The sequence below is a fragment of the Pipistrellus kuhlii genome, unplaced genomic scaffold (genome assembly GCF_014108245.1).
Source record: "Pipistrellus kuhlii isolate mPipKuh1 unplaced genomic scaffold, mPipKuh1.p scaffold_m20_p_7, whole genome shotgun sequence".
NCBI classification, from domain to species: Eukaryota; Metazoa; Chordata; class Mammalia; order Chiroptera; family Vespertilionidae; genus Pipistrellus; species Pipistrellus kuhlii.
In genome coordinates this window covers 29,543,384-29,565,476 of record NW_023425573.1, presented here as the reverse complement: position 1 = coordinate 29,565,476, position 22,093 = coordinate 29,543,384, and the positions used below count along the sequence as shown (strand labels likewise).

Here is a 22,093-nt window from a genome sequence, read left to right as displayed (position 1 = left end):
TGCATAATTCAGGAGAAGATTATGAATAATGTTAACGCTTGGTGCACGTTGCCAGAGTGTCAAAACCCTGGCCCAGGTACCTGGATGCTAAGCTCCTCTTGTCACCCATAATAAAACCTCCTTGCGTGTGCCTATGCTTCTGAAACATGGCTGAATTTATTTATTCTTTTTATACTTTACTTAGAATTTGATCTAAGTTCCTAGGAAATGGATCTGTTTTTGTTTTTGTTTTGTTTTTTAACGTCAACAGGCTTTGGGATCATAACTATGACAAGTACTCGGAGAGGTTTTCTTTTCTCTGACCTGGTTCCATTGTGTTGGGACTATCCCCAAAGGGAAGGGGGGGTGATACCCAGGGGGGCAAATTACTTGCCCAGATGGCCCTCAAAAGAAGAGAGCATCACAGACAGCACAGCCTTGGGGCCTCAGGTCGCTCCAGCAGGCAGTTCCTGAAACACTGTAGTCACTTTTTCCTAGGCTTTGCTCTGCCTGACTTCAAAACTCTTACATAAGGCAAGCTATGAGCCATGGGGAGCCCCCTGAGCCCCTGCAGAGGCTGCCTGGGTGCCCGACCTAATTTCCATATGGCAAGGGCTCAGCTGCTGCTGCACCTCCTGGGTGGCACTGGTGACCCTCCCATACCCATCCCAGGCAGGGCAGAGGCAGAGGCCGGCTGCTGGCCCTGAGCCCATAGGTACTAAGTGGGCGAGGAGTTGACCCTGGCCTGCCTGGGGGCCTCAGCCTCCACCCCTGCACCCTGGTGCCCTGCTGCAGCCCTGCCAGATGGGGAAGCCCCACCAGAAACAGGTTTCCTGGTCTCATTTATTTTCCTCTGTTGCATCAGAATCTCCTGAAGTAAACGCTCACTCAGGATAGGGCTACGTGATTCCAGGGGTCTCTGCCAAGGCTCTGGAGCTAACCTTTCCGCCTATTTATTTATTTATTTTGGTACTTGGGGGGCAGGGGAGAAGTCTGTGACCCCCCAGAAACTGGACCGAGTGACTATCACCAACACCAGGGGAATTTGTCTGACCTGATTGACGGCCTTCCAGGGACCCGGGCCAGGGGACCAAAGTTCAAGGCATTTTCTCGGCGCCCGTGTGTTCGTGAAGGTCCAGCTCGCTGCCAGCCCACCACCCCCTGCTTCCAGGTGCTGCGCAGTTCTGCGGTTTCCTCACAGCCAAGCACCAGCCACGTGGATACAGAATGCTTGGCTGTATCAGAGGCCTCACTTTCCCTTCTTTGCTCTTTGGGTAAATAAATGTTCCCCACGGAGGAGGCCGCTGCAGGCACAGAGAGGGGTCTATTACAGTGGGTGGCACTGTCAGGGAGTCTAGGAAGTGGCCTTCCTATTTGCTAAGACCTGCAGCTGGTCCTTCCCTCTCCTCTGTCCTCAGGGCTCTCTCAGGGTCCAAGTGTCCACCGTGTCCCACCCAGAGCAGAGTCAGAGCTTGGTCCCCTGCAGCCCGCGACAGTGACGGTCTCCAGATGTCCCATCCGGACCAGGGTTGAACCAAGGTCTGAAAGCATTTGAGAGGGGGGAAAGCCACAGATGTGGCTCACATTTTCTGCATTGTTTCCCGAGTCTTCTGGTAGTTAGAGGAAACAAACCCACTCTGCCATCTTTCCTTCATTTCAGTTCCTTCTTGAATTCCAGACAGGTTTTCCAGGGGTGAGGACAGGTGCTCCACAGAGAGGGGTTCAGTGTGCGGGGGCGAGAGAGACACAGACTCCCACTCCTGCAGGCTCACTTGAACCTGGTGCTATGGGAGCCCAGGGCAAGCAACCTGCCCACCTGAGGGCATTTAAAGGATGCTCACCTCAGCCTCATGGGGAGAGGAACCTCTGTAGGTTCTTCAGGAGAGGACCGAAGGGCCACGGTTTGGTCCTTAGACAAATGCCCTGGCTGTTGGAAATGGACTGGGGCGGGGGTCGGTGGGGACTGCCATGGAACAGGGAAGATGCCCGTGGGCTATGGTGTAACCACCACACCCCATCGGAGAAGCTCAGCCTTCCCTGTAGAAGCCCTGGGCTCGCATCCTTACATCTCCCCCATTCCTTCGCAAAAGAGGAATACCGAGTGACTACATTGGACCGTGTGAGCCCAGGAACATGAGCCTGAGGGAGACTCCTGCCTGTGCAATTAAGGTAAACAGCAGGAGAGTCCAGACTTGTAAGCAAATCAGGTTTCCATTTTCTGGACTTAGGAACACACAGATTTTAATGAAAGAGTCTGGGCAGTTGTGCTCCCCAAGTTGCTGCGTTTTCCTGGAAAAATGGTAGCGGCTAATCCCCTGGTTACTGGCCTCGGGGCCCATTAATTTGGGAAGAAGACCCACCCATCGCCATCCTGCCTCGGCCTGGAGTCTCCAGGACCTGTCCCTAACGTTTCCAAGACATGGACCTCATCTCAATTTGATGTAGAACACAAGTGAATCATTCCTTTCCCGTGAAGAAATGTGGATCGGCGCGCTTGTGAGTTTCCAGCAGGTTTGAGCCCATGCACACGGCATCCTCATTCCCAGCAAGGGCTTGGAGACCGGGCAGCCGACTAGGAGGACAAGCCCAGGCTTCCAGCGCACGCACAACACCAACGACTTGAACCCCACGGAGTGTGGGCTTCGGGCCGCACACCCAGGACCTCCACAATGTCCGTCTGCTGCCTGGGAACCACTGGCCATCTGTCCAGCCAGCCTGGGCCTCTCCTGTGTGCCCGCCTCCCTGCGAGGACACCCTCCCCTCCCCCAGGCACGTGCTGCTCCATAACTCAGCTCCGGAAACGAAATTCACAGTCCCGAAGCCTTCAGTTTGAATGACCTTGAAGACTCATATCTTCATCAGATTAATAGGCATTTTACCCAGTTCTTAGAAAAGAGAGAGCATCCTCCTTCCCTCCATAGGATTGGCCAAAAAGTCATGAAATCTAAATACAGGCAAACACAAAGAGGCACACGGGCGCCAGGGCTTGGCCTCAGCCTCCTCTCTGAAATGTGTGAGCATCATATCCCGTCAGCAGGTGCTGGGAACCCAGCATACTCAGGGCTGTATACACATCCCATCCCGGCAGAGAGAACTCCCACCTCCTTGGGATTAAGGTCAAATGAGCACCAGAATGGCCCATGCCTGGGCCAACCTCCAAGTTTACGGGCCCAAAAGTTCACCCTGTACTGGCAGAACTGACCCAGGACCCCAGGAAGGGTCTTCAGGAGGATGCGACACCACTGGCTTGGGGCAGGCAGGACCCGTGGTGGGGACAGGCTGCTCACGTTGTTCCTCTTCCAGTTAGTGCAGACAGACCTCTCTGGGTCAGGAGGTTTAAGAACACCCGAACATTTTTAAATGGCAAGACACGCACAGCACAGAATTCACCATCTTTACCCTTGCTAATGGTGCAGTTCTATAGTGTCAATATTCACCTTTTTGTGCATCAATCTCCAAAACTCTCTTCATTTTACAAAACCAAACATCTGTACCACTCCCCCTTCTCCCTGACCCAGCCTGTCTCTGAATCTGACTTCTCTAGGCACCGCCCATTGGTGGAATCACACAGTATGTGTCCTTGTGTGCCTGGCTTATTTCACTCAGCGTGATGGCCTCAGGGGCATCCATACTGGAGCCTGGGTCAGAATTCCCGCCCTTTTCAAGGCTGAATAACCACTCCATTGTGTGAATGGACCACAATGTGTCCACGTATCTCTCCAAAGACTCTGAGTTCCAATCTTTTTGGTTTATACCCAGAAGTGGGATTGCTCGATCGCATAGTAATTCTACCCTTGTTTTGAGGGAATCGCCGAACTGTTTCCCCCCACACAGATTCCCGCCTGCCGTGCACAGGGCTCGCTTCTCCACACCCTCCTCACACTCGTGTTCTGTCTGGTGGCAGCGGCCATCCTAACGGGTGCAGCGCCCACTCACTGCCGCTCCGTTTGCGTTTCTCTGATGGTCAGTGATGCTGGGCACCTTCTCACACACGTGTTGGCCACCTGTGGATCGTCTCTGGAGAAATGTCTGTCCCAGTCCTTGGCCCATTTGTGAATCGGGTTATTTGGGGTTTCGTTAAGTGCAGACGGTCCTTCTATCTCCTGGGTATGAGCCCCATCTGAGCGACAAGGTTTTCAAATCGTTCCTCCCAGTCGGTAGGTTGCCTTTCCGCTCTGTCTGCTGTGTTCTTCGAGGCACAGGCGTCCTCGGGCGCTGCAGCTGCGTTGGAGTGTTTGCTGTTGGTGCCTGTGTAGGAGCCCGGACGGCCCGCTCTTTCCCAGCAGGAAGCCATCTCCACGGTGGCCTGTGCCGGGGCTTCTGGTGAAAGCCCTCTTTAAGAGCCGTCCTCGCCTCCCTGAAAATGCTCCCCCGATCTGTGTAAACAGGCCTCGCTGCTCACTTTCTGAGTGAGCTTTGCACACACCCATGTCTTTCTGGCCTCTTCCTGCCGGAAACAACCTGAGCTGTCAGGCATGTGCATAACCCATGTCCCTGCACCACCAGGACCACCATCCTTCACGCCTCACCACACCTCACCCCACCATCACCTGCCAGTGGGCCTGAGGGCAGAGCATGCATTGAATGTGGTCCTTCCCTATCCCCTGCGTCTCCAAACCAAAAAGACCCTGCAAACCTCAGGGAGCACAGGGCGGGCACCGTTCTCTCTTCAGGATCACAGGATCCTGGAGGCTGGGCAGAGGTGGAGGCACCATGTCAGAGTCGGAGGGCAAAGGTGGGTCCCAGCCCAGACACCTGTGGACACCTGGCCTGGGCCTGATGCATGTCGAGCCCTCTGAGACCCATACCGGCCTCCTAGAAAAGGCCGCGAATAACCCTACCCTGTGGCTGGACTGTCTTGGGATTTAATGAATAAGTTCCTGCACTGTGCCTGGCACACAGAGGGTGCCCCAATACTTGCTGAGCCCTCAGAATATGCCCCGACCATCCTGTGACAATCACTCAGCGCATGTGATGATCACTCACTGCCAAGCCCGGGGAGCCAGCGTGGGAGCCCCAGTCCTGCAGAATCACCAAGCTCAGAACACGCTGTCTCACCGACAGCCACAACCAGGCTGCTCTGCTGCCCGCCCCGGAAATGGCACCTTTTGTCTCCCAAGGCCCAGCCGAGTGATGGCGTGATGGAGTAACAGTGACTGAGGATCCAGGGCTCGCTCAGGTTGGCCATGTTCCCAGGTGCTGCCCCCACTCCCCAAGCCACCACATACAGCCTGGTGAGAAGTGTGTGTGTGTGTGTGTGTGTGTGTGTGTGTGTATAACATCACACAGTGCAAAGCATTTCATTCCCCAAAACACACACCCCTGCCCAGATTCAGATGGATCTCTGCCCCCTGATTCAGATGTATCTCTGCCCCCTGCTAGATTTATGGCCATTCTCATTCATATTCTCCCTCTCTCTCCCTCTCTCTCCCTCTCTCTCTCTCTCTCTCTCTCTCTCTCTCTCTCTCTCTCTCTCTCTCTCTCTCTCTCTCTCTCTCCCTCCCTCCCTCTCTCTCTCCCCTTACACCCCACCTCTGGCAGAGAGCAATTCAGGTGTGTTCTTCCAACTTCATAGCTCCCTTTCTGCAAACTACACTGGCTTCTAGGATGGAAAAGGTCCTATAAGATGAGGCTGGCTCTGTGCTCAGCAAACCCAGGAGCCCCAAGTTGCCAGGAGTGTCCCCCGGAGGGCAGCCAGGGAATTATACAACACAGGCCCTTCCTGTCGCAAGAGAAAGTGTGTGTTTGTACCACAGACACAGCGTAAGTTCTGTCTGTCGTTAGGGAAATGGGGTCCTCCTGCGACCCTGCGCAGGTGCCTGGCTGTGAGCAGGGCCCGAGAGACAGGCCAGGAGGAAGGGCCTCCTGCCCCCGCCGGGCACTGTGTGCTGATGGGAAACATTTTATTCTCGGGGTCCGCATCTGCTCACCCACTGGCGTGTGGGTGGGGGACTGCTCCTTATGATCCAGAGCATTAAGTCTGCTTAGAACTTTCAGCGCCCGTGTCCAGGGAGCGAGAGGTCTGTGGGTGAGGAGGAATGCATTCCTCATGCCGCAGCAGGAAGATCTCCAAACCAGCAGACTCCAAATGCCACACAACCCGAGGCTCGTCTGGTCCCCTGGGCCCTCTAAATCCAAAGGCATGGTCTGTGGTGTGTGGGTGGTCAGGAGGTGCCCCAGCCGTGTCAGGGCCCCGGGCACCTCCTGACTCACAAACGCCTGAATCTTGACACACAAACGCCCAGGTGTGTGGGGGGAAGTGGTGCACTGGCTCGGTCCCCTGCAAGTAGTGGGCCGGGGCATAGGACATGCTCAAGTGCCTAGCCAGGCCCCAGGCCGCCTCTCGCTCCCTCCCCATGGAGATGCCCTGTGGGTGTGGGAGGTCACTAACGCCCTGAGGCAGAGATCTCCAGGGAGACACGGGTCCCCGCAGCAGGAGCTGGGCCCCCTCTGTCACAGAGGGCAGTTTTATTTGCTGGACAATCTGTTTTGGGTTCAATTCCTGGTCTGCCCCTGTTCCATAGACCCTTTAGCTGAGCTACCTCAGCCCCTCATTCTCCCCATCTGGGAAATGGGATGACGAGCCCCTCCTGGGGCCCTTTTTGGGATTAAAATAACTCTTTGCCAAGTGCTGGGATTAGGGAAGGGTCGGCGTCCAGCTCAGCTGTCAGCACGCCAGCACGCGGCATCTTCACTCGTCTTTGTTCCCGTGCTCTCCCGGCCAGGGCGGCTCTGCCGCTCCTTCTCTGCTCTCCGCCATTTGGGAGGAGAGGGAGGAGGTCCTCACCTCACTTCACAGCCAGGCCCAGACGGGAGGCCGCCCACCCAGCCACCTGCCCTGCTCTCACTTCCGCTCCCCTGTGGCCTGTCAGAGCCCGTCCCCTTCCACGGACCCCCAGGCCCAGCCCTGCCCGCGCCTCACGCTACTGGCCCGAGGAGGGGAGCCGCCAAGGACCCCGTTCTTCAGAGAGCCGGAGCTCAGGGAAGGGAGACTGCTTATGGGTTTACCTGACAGGCACAGCCTGAGGGTGTGGCTTTCAAGATGTGGGACCGTGCTCCGCACGTACCCATGAAGGCCAAGCAGGTGGGCCCAGGGCAGGTGGACCCCAGAGCAGGGTGGACCCTGGCCCAACATCTCTGCAGAGCAGCCAAGGCCTGACCCCCAACCCCAACCTCTCGGCCCTGCTCTGCCCAGCGGGCACCAGCCTCTCTGCCCTGGTCCCATCTGGTCTTGATCGGACTGGCCCTCAGGAGCTGGGAGCTGCCTCCACCAGGAGTCCTGGCGTCCCATGAAAGCCTCCCTGCTCTGTTTGTTTGCAGCCAAAGACAAAAGCCATGGCTCTGAGTCACTGCGCTCCCCGGGCTGAATCATGCAGGAGGCCCACTCGGGGACTAACCCGGCCTTCACCTCATGGTTGCTGTCTCCGCAGCCAACGGCAGCTGTGGCCGGGATGGAGGGTGAACGCTCAGCTCGGTGCCGGGGAAGGTGCGGGCCCAGGCCTTTCCCCCCACCTCCCCCCGAAACCTCGGCCGCTTCCTGGCCCTGATGGAGCCTGACAAACATCTCAGTCCTCTCTCTGAAGAGGACTGGTCACGGGGCCAGCGTGCTCCCAGAGCGTGCCAGAAGAGCACAGCGAGTGCCGCCAGGGTGTGAGAGAAGGCAGGCCCAGTGCAAATCACATGCCCGAGAATCTGAGAAGAGACCGGAGCCTGGGTTCTGCCTGGACACACGGTGGTGGGTCCCCAGGAGGTGCAGGTGAGATTCAGATGTTATAGGAGGGGAGGGGCCAGGTTCTGGAGACCTGACCGCAGGGTGGGGCAAGGGGACATCTCCACCTTCAGTCCTGAACCCTCCGTTCCTCCCGGGAGGCCAGAGCCAGGAAGCAGGGATTTTCATTTGTCCCAGTGACTGGTGAGTATGAACCCCTCCCAAGGCTGCCTCCCCTGCCCTCCCTCCTGCCCTCCTCCCTCCCCTGCCCTCCCTCCTGCCTCCCCTATCCTCCTGCCCTCCTGCCCTCCTGCCCTCCTGCCCTCCTGCCCTGGGAGGAGGGGTAGAGGAAGAGTTAGTGAGTTCACTGTGCTTCCACCGATGGGAAATGGTTCACACTGAAGAATATGTAACCCCGAAAACATGGAGAAGAACAAGGAAATGAGACAAACGAGGACGAGGGGACGAGGGCAGGGCGAGCCCATGGGAGGAGGATGAGTCCTGTAACCAAGGCCGTGTGCAGAGGCCAGCCCGTGTCCCTGAGGGAGCCACGTTCTGGAGGAACACGTTGAATTTCCCTGACATCCGAGGCACGGCATGTAGACGAAGCAGGGCCTTCAGTGTGGGCTGCAGGAGACACACGGTGGATTCCGTAAGGCTCGTTCTTGTATGACTTCAGTCAGAAGCAGAGGCCTCACGCCGGAGAAAGGTCCCGGAGGGCATCTCTCTGAGGTGGGGGTGGGAGGTGCAAAAGCACTCCCTGACTCACCGGGAGGGACTGGGCTGGGGAGTTTGGGGCAGAGGGAGCCACAGCGCAGAGGAAGGGGTGGCTGGGATGTGACTCCCACTCTTTCCTCAAAAAGCACTGGCTTGTTTTCGCAAACTTCAAAAGCCATGCCAGGCATTTGCAGAAAATTTGGAAAAGAAAGAAAAGCAGTAAGACCAATACGAAGGAAAGGAAGATCTTTCTGTGACATTTTGATCTAGAGCAGCGGTTTTCAGCCAGTGTGCTGCAGGAATGTTGAAGACGGCAGTGCCTGCCTTGTTAGCCAGGGACCCGGACCTTTTTCCAGGACCTCTTTTTGTTGGCTGTAAACAAAACAAAGACAATGACCGATGCAACAGTAGCTGTCCTGTGTGAATGAGTCAAAAGTATACCTTTTTTTTTTAAATTGGATCACCAAAAAATGTATTTCTTGGTGCGTCACAGAATTCAGTAATTAGTTGAAGAAGGATGAAGATGCCACGAGAGGAAGAAGGGTGAAAATCGCTGACCTAGAGACTTCCCTCTCACCTCTCTGAGACAAACACACGCGAGTGAGCACACACTTGGAATTTTCAACCTGAGACCTTGTGATCTGCCCCCAGGTAGCCTTTCCCTTCATGTTATTAAGTATTTGTTTATGATATAAATTTTGCTGACTGCATCGTGTCCCAGCATCTGGATAAACCACAATTTATTCAAACAACTTCCCAGGACATTGCAGTAATGTTAGCCCTCAAAGGGTGTTTCCTATTTTAAAATCGTTTCTTTTCTATCAGAATCTCTGAGAAAGAGATTCCTTCCTCAATCCTGGGGCTCATCTTTATACTTTCTCCAATTTAATAAAACATAATGTCGTCCTGTTTTATTTTCAATTTCTTGGTGGTTGTTGAAGTTCAACACTTTTTATACATTTATTGGCCAAATGAATGTCTTCTTTTGCAAGTCCATATTTTCCCTTATTTCCTGCGGTACAATTGCCTTTTTTCTTTTGAAGTTTGAAGGACTCTGTCTAATTACAGTACTGATCTCCTATAAAACTTCATAAATACTTCCCGATTCCTGTAAAATTCTGATTATCAGACTCTTTTTTTTTTTTTTTTTTTTTTTTGTATTTAGAAGCTTTCAATTTTAATGTGGTGGGAATTCTTTTTCTTTGACTTTGCTTGCTATAAGTTGGAAGGCCAGCTCCAGGATCCAGAGGCTGTGAAGTGACAGTAATAAATGACACAGCCGTTCCCGGAATGATCATCGGATTCAGTGGGACAGCATCCCGGGCGGCCCTCTACGTTCCAACCCTGTGGAGTCAGTCCCCACCAGACGGGGCCACGAGACCTCAACGGAACAAAACCAAGGTGTCCGCTGACACCCACCAGGAAGCCTGTTTCCTATTGGTTCTGGCGGCAGATGTTTTAAGGGAGAAGGAAAGTGGGTGACCATGGCGACACCTGTGCCCAGCCAGCTTCAGGGACTCAGAGAAGGATGGGGTAGGTGGGAGGGTACCAGCTTACTTCATGGCACCTCGATGGCATTTCTGAAGCCAGCTGGACAGTCAAAGGATGAGCTCCCCTGCTATGCACCCTGTCGTGACTGGTGTGCTGGCTGCAGGGCCCGGGCATGAGGCAGTGGACATGACTGAGCCCCAGCACAGTTACTAAGCAGCAGGGTGGCCAAGGAGGAGACAGTGACCTGGGAAAGCGCATGTGCTGAGCGGCACCCATGAATCCAAGTGTGTCGGCTCTGCAGCTGCCGGGAGACTAGCGGCAATGACGAATGGGCCCCAAGACAAGACGTGTCTGACTTGTGGGGTGACCCAGCCTCTGGTCTGACCACGGCACAACTTACCATAACCAGGGGAGCGGCGGCAGCCAGCCTCTGTCTCCACCACCTCTCGGGAGTCTGTCTCCCCTCCCGCCTCCCCAGCGGGTGTCTCTGCCGGGACCAGAGGACCGGGAATGGGGAACAGCACACTCTAGGCCACTGGCCGCCCGGTCAGCTTCTGCGGGGTCTGTTCTGAGTTCTCCTGGGCCCTTCTGTCTGCATTCCTCAAGCCCAGCGCACGCTTTGGGTGGCTGTGAGGGTCCCACAGTGCTGACTGCTCAACGCCAGGAAGGTCGTGGGGTTTTAAAAAGAACGAGCTAAAGCACGGCCCAGGAAACACAGGCCAGGCACTGTTGTGCCCGTCCCTCGAGGTGGGTCCTAGCACACAGATGGCTAGGGAGGCAGAGAGGAGGCAGAGAGGAGGCGAGGAAAAGAGCAAAGGAGAGAAAACCCGCCTGAGCCCGGCATGGTTTGTGTCACCCTCACCCTCTCTCTGGGGGCAGCACCCACAAGCTCACTCACTGTGCGTGGCTGCAGTCCCAGCCCTCAGCAGAGCCAGAGCCCCACTTTCCAGGAATCAGCCCTGGGGGATTTCTGGATGGGTCTGGCTCTGGGGAGCCCACTGCTGGGCGTGATCGGCTCCTGGACCACCCCCACCAGATGCAGAGACACAGAACCGGGGGCACTCCCGCCCCGGCCCCGACCCCGGAGGTGCGAGAACTCAGTCCCAGGAGAGGCTTCCCGAGGCACCACGGGCAGGCCCCTCGGATCCCGGGGAGCAGGAGCCGCGCGTTACGGAGGCGTCTGGGGAGCTCGCTTTTTAACGAACGTGTTAGGAAATAGATTTCGAAAGGAAATGCTTTTACTCAGACACAACTAGACTAAATGAGAATCATCTGATAAGCACTGAATCATGTGGATAAACTGGATAACATCTGTGGAAAGTGGAGAAAAGTTGAAGGCTTATGGTACCTCCTACGGTTACCAGAGAGGCCCCCGGGCTGAGTCATAGGATTTTCTTCTTTTTTTTTTTTTTTTGGTGGTAAAATACCCAAATATATAATTTATCATTTCAACCGTCCTAAAGTGCACAAGTCAGTGGAATTAAGCCTCAGTGTTGTGCAAACACCATCCCTAGCTAGTTCCAGAGCCTTCTTATGGCCCCGAGCAGAAATCCCACATCAGTTAAGCAGTCATGTCCCCCTCCCTGTCCCTCTCCTCTCCCCACCCTGGGCCGTGGACGACCACCAGTCCACTGGAGCCTGTTCGGGGTTTTCCATTTCAATGCAATCGTACACTATTTGGTTTCTGAGTCTGACTTCCTCCACTTAACGCGATGACTTCAAGGTTCTTCTCTACGTGAGCGTCGTCCTTCCGGTGGCGTGACCGTCCATCGCGTGGCCCACCACGGTCTACGTGCCCATTCCTCCGCTGACGGGCACTCCTGTTGTCTGCCCTGTTGGCAACGGTGAGTAACTAACGAGGGTCCCAGTGCGGAAGCAGGTGAGTAAGAGGGAGTGTCCCTGCCCCCGGTGCTGAGGGATTTCCTGACTGGGGGCTCTCCGAAACTCACGCGTCCTTATTTTATTTTATTTTATTTTAATATATTTTATTGATATTTTACAGAGAGGAAGAGAGAGGGATAGAGAGTTAGAAACATCGATGAGAGAGAATCATCGATCAGCTGCCTCTTGCACACCCCCTACTGGGGATGTGCCCGCAATAAGATACATGCCTTTGACCGGAATTGAACCTGGGACCTTTCAGTCTGCAGGCCAACACTCTATCCACTGGGCCAAGCCAGTTTCGGCAACTCACACGTCCTTTTAGAGATTGATCGGTCAGTAAACCGGGGCCCAGAGAGGCTTTGCTTTGCCTAAGCCCACACAGAATTGAAGGACTCAGAGGGAGAAAGTGCTGTCCACGCCATGGCCAACGTCCGTGGAGTCTTGCTTCGGAGAACGGATGCCCTGGACACAAGACAACAGGTTCCGCCCGGCAGGCTAACGGGGAGGCTGGCCTGCTCCTACAAAGGCAACAAACAGCCTTTGGCTTCTGTCTCATTAAAATTTCCCAAAATAGACACATGCTCCATCACACAGATGCTCATTACTGAGGGAAAGAATGACACATGGTTTATTCTGGAAACAATGACTTCAACACGTTGCAAAATCCCTGGTGGAGAGTCCCAGCCACAGCACATGGTCACACGTGCAAGTGCCCTGCGCTGCCTCCGTGGACGAGTGTGGCGGGGGGAGCAGCGGGGAGCACAGAGGCCGCCCCGGAGCCCGCACAGCCACCAGCATCCAACGGCGCTCCTCACTTTCCCTCTCCTTGTTTCTGGTTAGAAAAAGTGAAACTATGCAATTAGCACTCAGCTCTAGCTGCTCTAATGTTCCAACAACGTACTCCACAGGCCGGTGGTCCGAGCGCTCGCTACGCAGACTCCCCACAGGGACACGCTTCTCGGGAAGGAGACGGGGAGCAGGCCTGTCACCTGCGGAGGTCGCAGGCTGTCGCCGTGCACTCAGGAGGATGCTCTGCAGGATGGACACGTGGTCTCTGGCTCTCCGCAGAGCCAGGCTCATCTGTTTCCCCGCAGACCCCGCGGCGGGCGGGCTGGCCTTCTCCTGGAGGCCGGCCGTCTTCAGAGGAGCCAAAGCTTTGAAAGAGGAATCTGACGTAGGGTGATGTCCGCAGCCACGAAATCCAGGAGGAGGAAATAAATGCTGAGTTATCACTTCCTTTCATTAACCCTGGCAAACGCCGAGATGCGCTGGGCTCACGCTCAGACATTCGGCCGCGGGACCTGAGGGCGGATCAGCGAGCAGCTCCGGGGCTGTCCGCGCGGAGGTCCACGGAGTAGGAGGGCGGTGGAGCACGCAGGGTCTTCCCTCCCGCTCCCCGCCACGGCCATCGGAGGTCCCCCCAGGTCACTCTGGGGCACTGAGCACCCAGGCTAGCCCAGCACCCTTCTCCTACAGCCCCCACCACCCCGACCACCGGCTCTCAGGGCTCTGCCTTCTCTGGCTCCTGCAGCACCTGGTGACTGTGGCAGGCCGGCAGGGGCACCCCTGGGGCTCCTCCGATGCCCCTTGCAGGGAAACTTGGAGGCCTGGGAAGAAAGGAGAGGCGAAGGCACGGTGGGCCCTTGTCAAGTCACCATGGCCCAAGTGACCGCCCTGTTGGAATTTTTCCGGGGAGGCAGGCAGGGCGCTTGTCCGGATAAGCCTCTGTCCTCCGTGTGTCTGAGGGGCCGGAGGGAGAGGCCGTCCCTGTCGCAGGTAGCAGAGGGAGGGACAGGCTGCCTACGAGCCTGCGTCCCCTCGACTGCCCATTCCTTGTGAAAGTCTCCACACGCCCCTTTTCCTGGCCACATCCTAGTTTCCTCTTTTACTTTGTCACTCCTGAGGAAATTACCGTTTTCGTGTTATAAATTGTAAATGATGGGTTAACAGGGTCACTGGAGACACACAAGGAGATTGCATTGACTGACAATGAAATTCTGTGAAACGGTTCATTTGCGGAATGTAATAAAACAAAGATGGATACAGCATAATAGCAGTAGTTGAAACGAGCAGGTAAATGCATCGTAGTCCATGACTTTTGATTATTGTTTAATTAAAATAAAATCTCTACCCTCAAAAAAAAAAAATAGTCTAAGAGAGGGTTTTGGAACTGGCAACACCCAGCAAAACAGCCTCAAGTTAATTTTTCCCTTAAAAGATCTCGCTGTGTGACTCTTGGTTACACAATGACACCAGAGGGACCTGGACACACCCGGAGTCCCCACACGAGCCACGTGGGGGCAGGTGATCCTCAGAGCAGGTCCTTTTGCACAAGAGAAATCATCACAAACACCACACCGGTTCCTAGGGCAGATACCCCTGGGGCACTTCCATTCTAGTATCAGTGGAAGGATTTTCTTAGAAAATAGTAACAAGGATTCACCAAGCACGCATGTGGGGCGCATCTATTCCCGAGCTGCCCAGAAATCCCAGAAACCCTGGGCTCGGAGCATCCTGATGGCATGCTACCCCCTGTGTGATGGTGCTGGGATCGGATGCTGGGCTTTGTGTTCATTCTTTGTTACTTACTAGTCATGCAAAACTCCCCATGGACCTTGGTTAACAACAACAAGAAGAAGAATAAAAGACGAGAGCTCGCGGGGCAGGGAAGGGTGTCTGGAGAAGAACCACTCTCCAGACAGACAGGGTGCGCAAAGGGTCAGATCCTGCTCTTTGGAGGCCCCTCCTCCTCACAGGTATCAGGAGATGAGGAGGCAGGTGCTGGGTGCATTCGGAAACCTCATTGGAACCAATATGGACGCTGCAGCATGCAATTTGGAATGATGTCAATTCGTTACTCTTCAATGAAGACGTTGTTCATCAGTCCAACCCAATGAGGCGAACAGAGACACTTCCTCCGTCCCTTCCCCACGGGCAGGGACCGGGGCATTCCCAAACGTGACCAGTGCCTTAGGTGTGTTACCGAGGCAATCTCATTAAAACAGGATTTTAACTTCACACAGCCTCTCCGGAATTGACCCAGGGAGGGTGTAGATCTTGCTAACCCTGCAGGGCTGCTCGCCTGGCTATTGCTGCTCCACGTTAAAGGCAGGGGAGGCGAGGACGAGGGGACAGGCACCTTTGCACCCCCAGGTCCGGAAAGTCACACAGAGCCCGAGGCTTTTCACTTCTGAGCCTTCAGCACGCCTGCAAACCAACGCTCCTGGGAGCACTGCAGTTCCCAGAGGGGAAGAGCAGCTCGACATTTGTTTCCAGATCTCATGGCTGAAGGAGCACGCCGCCTGTTTGCATTGTGACTTACAGAATGTTCGGAGTGGAACACACAAAGAACCGCCGCGGCCGCCGAGTCCGGCTGTAAACCCAGGCCGTGTTTTCTTTTAGGGAGTGTGTTTCTTTTACAAGCTGCCTCTCCGGGAGCCCCCCCCCCCCTTGCCTCTGAAGCAGGCAGAAAGCTCTCGAACTCTCGAGAAGAGAGACATACTCCCAGGGAGTTTAACAGAAAGGCTCCGGGCAGTTTACTTGTATAGCACAGAGAAGCAGCATTCACGACAAAAGTGTGGGCATCCGCTCTCCATGGGGAAGTCCATAATGGCTCCCGATGCCTCCCCTCTACAAGCCAGAGGCCAGCCCTCTGTGTCCGGTCAGAGCTGCGCGGCCGGGCACTTGGGAAGGGCTCTGGGGGCGACCACCCCACAAACCTCAGCCGTGCAGTTGGGGTCTGATGCTTGGTCACCATCAAAGGGTTAATAAAAATCAAGGTTTTTGCCCAGATCTTTCCCGTCAGTCACACACCAGACCTGCACAGCCAGAAAAACAAATGTGAGCTCGCCATGGAATTAAACAGTGAGCACTACGAATCCAAGGCCAGACAACATCACTGAATTTACAAGCCCCCCAAAGATCCTGTGGCTATTTCTTTTCTTTCTTTTTTTTTTTTTTTAATGCCGAATGTGAGCTAAAAGGAAGTGATATTTTCCAGAATAAATGAATTTGAAAACTGAAAGCTCTCTGGGTTCAACCCTGCCCTTCCTTTAATTGATGAAGAAATTCTGACCTAAAGGAAGGAGGGTCGTGCCTGACGGGAAAGGCATTGCTCTCAGGACTTGAGAAGTAAAATTACAATTCCACAGGAGGTGTCATGAGAAGCTAGTCCTCGGGCTCGTTCCCTGGTCAGATAACAAAGGCATCCCGATGAGAAACGGGTGAACAGCGAACAGCCTCCGTAGACAGCGCGCGCTCAGACCCCTCATGTGCTTCCTTACCCACAATCACAGGAGCGTGCGATTCCAAGCAGCCGCGTTGCGGATAAAATAATATAGGTATTCAAAACATGTAAAACACTGTTTTGATTCAAAATGACTCTATTTTCAACTAACCACTAAAAATGCCTCTCTGGTCAGAATGAAGTTACATGCCGGCTTTCCCAGTTTCTGAGTCAAGCCTCCTTTCAACATGACAACCGTTAGTAGTAATCACTGGAGAAAAATCCCACTGTGTCCGGGTTTACCTCAGCAGGAAAATCACACTGCTCTCCCGTCCCATGTCCCTGCATCTCATTCCAGCTAACATGAAAGTAGGCACACTTAATGTAACTAAATTGCACTCCGAGGTTTACTGCTGAACCAAATACAAATGTGTTCCCAGGACAAACAAATATTAATTTAAAATAATCATGACTGAATTGAGGATTTGATCTCTCTCTTTTTTTCTCTCTCCCCCCTCCTTCTAACTGTGTGTGGCTCCGAATATTAAACCTTTAGAGTCTACACTGCGCAGTGAATAATTTTTGTGAATCCGTGCCTTTAACAGAGTATGTGTCTGATGTAAGTCAACTAGCTAAAAGCAAATGTGCCAGTTTCAGGTAAGGATTTCCTAATATTTCTTTGGGAAAAAAAATATTCTTTATTAGAATAGGAACAAATATTGCTTGGTATTTTTGTCAGATTTCTGGAATTCTACTCTTTAAAGAATTACAAAGAAACACTTCTGATTGATTAAATATTGGAAACATGTTGAGATTCCTCATGTTCCGAAAAGAAGAGTAACAATACAAATGACATCAGGAAAAAGGGATATTTTCTCAAAGCGTATTTTTAGTCTATTACTCTGAGATAAGGTATTGTAACTTGGTCATTTGAATGTAGAAAAAAAATTATTCCTTGTGGAATAACCTTTTAAATTTTTTTACTTGAGATGATTGCAGATTCACCTGAAGTTGTAAGAAATAACACAGAGAGATCCCATCACCCTCATCACTCAGTTTCTCCAGGGCTAATACCTTGCAGTCCTCCCTCCAATGTCACAGCCAGAAGGCTGACATTACGCCATCTCCAGACCCTGTTCCACTTTCTCCAATTTTACATGCACCGTGTGTGTGTGTGTGTGTGTGTGTGTGTGTGTGTGTTCCTTCCCATACAACCCTGTCACGTGCACAGCCTCAGGTGGCCACGTGGAACACCTTGTTAAGCAGTTTCTGCTTTTAGTATTTCATCTTGACTGCACCCCTGTCTATCTCTCTTAGATGCTATTGCTTCTTTATGGCTTTCTGTTCCTTGGCTACAGTCACACGTTCATCTCATCTTGGAGTTTTATTGCCTCATTCGTGAACTCTCCGCTGGTGCAGGGCTTTGTCTTTGGTTTGCCTTTTGCAGCACATTTATCCTTTCCCATGAAAAGACACAAATATAAACAGACATTCCAGCGTGCATTCATGGGTTTTAAAGACACCAGTGAGAATAGATGAATATATACACGAAGCTTAAAAACTGTCATAAAAGTTCAGCCTTTAAAATTGGCTTATTAAAATATTTGTTTTTTTAAACCCAGCTTTAAACTAAAACTATGAGTTATAGTGCTCGGCTCACAGAGTTTACTTTATGAGCTTCTTGCCAGGCAAAAGGAATCCGGCATCAGTGCCGTCTGTCCGGGATACAGTGAAGTGGGGATGATGAAAACTCAGGTTTTTTTTTCAGGCTCAAGCCTTGTCTGAAAATATGCAGCTTTTAGTAAAGCTCAGTACAGGACTATATTTCAATGGACCTCAAACGGCCATCCTCCAGCCCCTACTCTGGCCCAATGGACCGCCAGCCGTTCTACTGACATTCAAGGGAACAATAGCCACATGACTGAGGTCAACTCCCTACACTGGATCTTACCGATGTGTATTTTATAAGGAAACATCGCGTATAATTCAGGTAGCTCAGTCTTTCACTCTGCTTCCTCTGACCAATCAAAAGCTCTACTGAAATTCTGCATTTCCGTTCTCCACGAGGAATTCATTTTCTTTTGAAACCAGCTAGCAATCCAATTATAGCAGTTAGCAAACACCTCCAAGAAGTGAATTTACAGGAAGGAGGGAAAGTCTTGCACATACTGGATACTGTGAGGGTAGTACTCTGCCCTTCAAAGTAACTACCAGTTCTCAGAGAAAAATTAGTTTGCAGAGTATGGTAACCCACTAAAAATCTGCACATACTTTGCAGAACTTAGAGAAGATGTTTTCTTTAGCCAAAAAACAGAACAAAAGGGGCCATGTCCGATAAGTAATCGTCACCTCCATATACCCGCCATACCAGCGCCGCAGACCCTGCTCCTGAAGCGCAGGCATTTCGTGAAAATACTGAAACCTCCTTTGAGAGTTTTCCATTACATGAACCCAGCTGATTGTCTAAAGACTGCTGATTTATTGTCTGTCTGTGTTTTCAAATGCCAGGCTAAAGAAGAAAGTCAGGGAAAATATCAGCACCAGCCGTATGACTTCCTGTGTCTCTATAGCAAGGGGCAATTTAGACTTCTTTATCATTGCTGCTATTCACATAGACACGGTTTTTTAAAAATTATGTATACATATGTGAAAACATCTCACATTAGAAATTAAAATCACATACCATTTCCTGAAAGTCTAGAAATTCTTTGGTAATACATATAACTAGTGTTTCTTTTAAATGTTACAGGTAAATAACAAAGGGCATTTAGCAACATATTCAGGAAATCAGACCAATGGTGATTGATTACTCTCATAAAGACTAATGGGTTCAAAGCAAAAAGGAGACAACGTTTTTGCTTCATATGCCCGGCAAGTACACCCAAGGTGTGCCCAGATTATTCCTAAATCAAGAATACCTGCATACCCCCTCTTCTCAGGCAGGGTGGGTATCTATCTACTTGAAGAAACTGGTCAATTAGATTCAATTTTATAAAAATATCAATAATTGGGCCCCATAGAGATCATTTGCTCTCCAGCTCAATGTGTTATCTGTTACATTTTAAGGATTTTTCCCCCAAAACAAACTCTTAACACTTATCATTTACTGATTACAAGTACTGCCTTTTGTTTTTATATAATCTTTCACTGTGATCTATGTCAGTGTTAGGAATGCAGTTATTTTGTAATGAATTTTAAATGACCCTACTAAATTCTGCATCGAGGTATATCTCTCCTGATATTTGTTTTCAATAATTTTCTGGAGGAAAGTCTTAACGAAAATTCTGTTGGCATTTTCCTTAAACAAAGCTATGTGTGTATATTTTTAAAAGATGACATTCCTCATCTGTTTGTTCGTATTTCATCTGTGCTATAAACTATGGATGGTCTAAAGGGTAAATGGAATTGACTAATGGGAGCTCATAATTTAGGCAGCAAAACCCAGAATTAATGTATTATCCCACTGCAGCATTTCAGTCCTCAGCCAATCCAAACCCTCTTTCCCAGAGAAATATGTGATTGAGACACTTTCCATCTGCTTTTGACAAAGATAGGAGCCGTTTCCCATAAGTTATTCTCTGCTGAAATTCGTTGTTAAAGACCTATAAACCGGTCTTTACTTTCGAGGGCTCTATCACAGAATTCTCTGTGGCACAGAAACAAAACACACAAAATAAAATCCAACTGAGCTACATCAGCTTTTCGTGGGCACAACAAACGCATTTGCAGATATTACAGAACCACATAAAAAAAGAAATAGATCTGTTTGGGAGAGTGGGCGGCTGCTCGCTCCTGGGTGATCTAAATTCCTTCTGTGCGAAGCAGAGACTTTTATAAGAAAACATTGCAAGGTGAGCAAGAAACTAAACATACAGAGTAGGGAGGATTTTTTTAAACATCCCCCCCCCAAATAAATCCTGCACCCCTCCATGGCCCTTGGGAGCCATAGCCCGGAGTCCTCTGGAAAGGCGGCGCCTCCGCGATTAGAGCTCTCCTGAAGGGACTTCCAAAGTGTCTGGTGAAAAGGCGCCGGCGGCCCCTGAACGCTCTTCCAGAGGAGGACTCCTCTGGGGCTCCTGGCAGCTGCGTCCCCTGTACCTGCTCCCGCTCCCGCGGGACCGACTCGCACGGAACCGGCCCTCCTTCCCCTCAAGCCTGTTTCCCCGCCAGGACCACGACGCTTCTTCGCAGGCTGGACGCGGGGAAGCCGCAGGGGCAGAGCCCCCTCTTAGACTGAGCAGGTTCAAGGCTGGGAACAGAGGCTCCCAGCTCCGAGCCCCGCTCCACCTGCCAGCGGGGAGCGGGGTTCCCAGCAGCGGTGTCAGCCCTGGCCACCGCGCTGCGGTCTGCGCGCATCCGCCTTCGCCCACCCTCCGCACTCAGTGCACCAGGGCACCGCCGGCTCCTGGGCTACCCCGGCCGCGGAGCCCCCAGCACGGGGCAGCGTCCTCCAGCCCTCTCCAGGCAAACCTGGGGGCCCAGGGTGCGCACCCCGGCGCCCACCGGACCCGCCCACCGCAGAACAGAGCTGCCAGGGAGACCTGGGTGCTCGCTTCCCAAGAAGAGCGAGAATCCACCACCCTGCACGACCGCCACTACTAGGAGGGACCCAAAGGGCAGCTGGTCCCCACCTCTCTGCCTCTGGCCACCCCCCCCAGGCGGTTCTTCTGATGCTCACTCCCCCCAAAGTCACCCACAGACCCCAAGAATGGAAAATGCGACCATTGCCAGTCTGCCCTTCTCGGATGGACACTCTGCATCTGAGTTTGTAAAAGGCCCCAGGGCGCCCCTGGGACAGACAGGGGAGCTCCCCAACCGACTCCCGTCTGTGGCTAAGAGGAAAAGGGCTCCCCATCGCGCCTCCGGGGGAAGGGATGCGCAGGTCCCGCCATCCACCCGCCCCCCTCGGCGGAGGGCGCCCCACGCGAGCGCAGCACCTACCCTGGCGCGCCGGCCGGTCCGGACGTGGGTGGCGCGTCGGGCGCTAGTGGGAGGCGGACATGGACCACGCGCCCTCCATGCGCCACACGGAGAAGGCGTAGCTGAGGCGCTCGTGGGCCACGTAGCTGCAGCTGGTCATCTTATTGTCCATCTCGTCGCTCTGCAGGACCTGGTAGAGGAAGTCTATGTACCTGGCGGCCAGCTTCAGCGTCTGGATCTTGCTGAGCTTGTCCGAGGGCAGCGTGGGGATGATCTTGCGCAGCGCGGCGAAGGCCTCGTTGAGCGACTGGGTGCGCTGGCGCTCGCGCACGTTGGCCAGGATGCGCTGGCTCTGCAGCTCCTCGAAGGACTGCGCGCTCGGGCTGCCCTTCTTGCCGCGCTTGCCGGGGGCCGGGCTGCCATCTTCGCTCGACTTCTTGCTGTAGCGCCGCTTCCGGCCGAAGCGCTTGGGCTGCCGCTCGAGCTCCTCCTCGCTTGTGCCCAGGCTGTCCACGGGGGACACGGGCGAGCTGGAGCCCTCCTCCATGGCGCCCGCCCAGCGCGCGTGGGGCCGGGGGCGCTGGGCGCCGAGCGCGCGCCGCTGGCCGAGCCCGCGTCGGTCGCCGGAGCGCACGCTCCCCCGGAGTCTCTGGTTTCAAGGCCGGCTCGTGCAAAACCGAGGTCTCCGGGAGAGGAAGTTATTGTAACTTTTTGGAAACTCTAGCCGGGGCTGGGTGGCTAAATAGTTGTCAGGAGCAGAAGCGGCGCGCTGATTGGCCGCCGCGGCCAGGGGCCGGGCAAGTTCTGGGCCTTCGCCGCCCGCCCCCGCCCCCCTCCGGCGGCGCTTTCAGTTTTGCCTCCCCCTTCGGCCTCCCCGACCGCGGCGGGCACCCCGGGGCCGGCCTGCGCCGCGCCGCCCGCACCTCCACCCGGGCGGGCTCTGGCCCCTCTCCGGCTGCCCGCGCCCTGGGCTCCGCCGACCCCGCTTTGTCCGCTCCTTCACGTGGAGACAGGCCCGCCGGGCGGCGGGGTCTCCCCGGGGCGCGAGGGGCGCCGGTGGCGAGTCTGACCCTCGATGCGCGCCCAGGAGGTGAGGATGGGGCGGGAGCCCCCGGGGCGCCGGGGCCTGTGCGCGCCTGGCTGCCCCTGGGCGCGCAGCGGGCACTCGG

The 22,093-nt window shown here is 53.7% G+C and overlaps 1 protein-coding gene across 3 annotated transcripts in view; it reads right to left on the bottom strand.

Annotated features, from left to right (window-relative positions):
* Nucleotides 1–21,644, bottom strand: part of TWIST2 (twist family bHLH transcription factor 2) — a 37,753-nt gene extending 16,109 nt beyond the window's left edge. The window contains exons 1-3 of one of the 3 annotated variants that reach the window (XR_004985071.2): nt 20,946–21,644; nt 12,769–12,933; nt 12,381–12,611 (exon numbers count right to left, since the gene is read on the bottom strand). Coding sequence is in view for 2 of the 3 variants with exons in the window: in XM_036421884.2 (XP_036277777.1) it covers nt 20,989–21,471 (483 nt within the window). In the remaining variant the exon portion in view is untranslated. Of the gene's footprint in view, nt 1–12,380; nt 12,612–12,768; nt 12,934–20,945 lie in introns of those variants that run through there. The other 2 variants (XM_036421885.2, XM_036421884.2) reach the window with 2 other exon arrangements.
* Between the last annotated feature and the right edge of the window lie 449 nt (nt 21,645–22,093).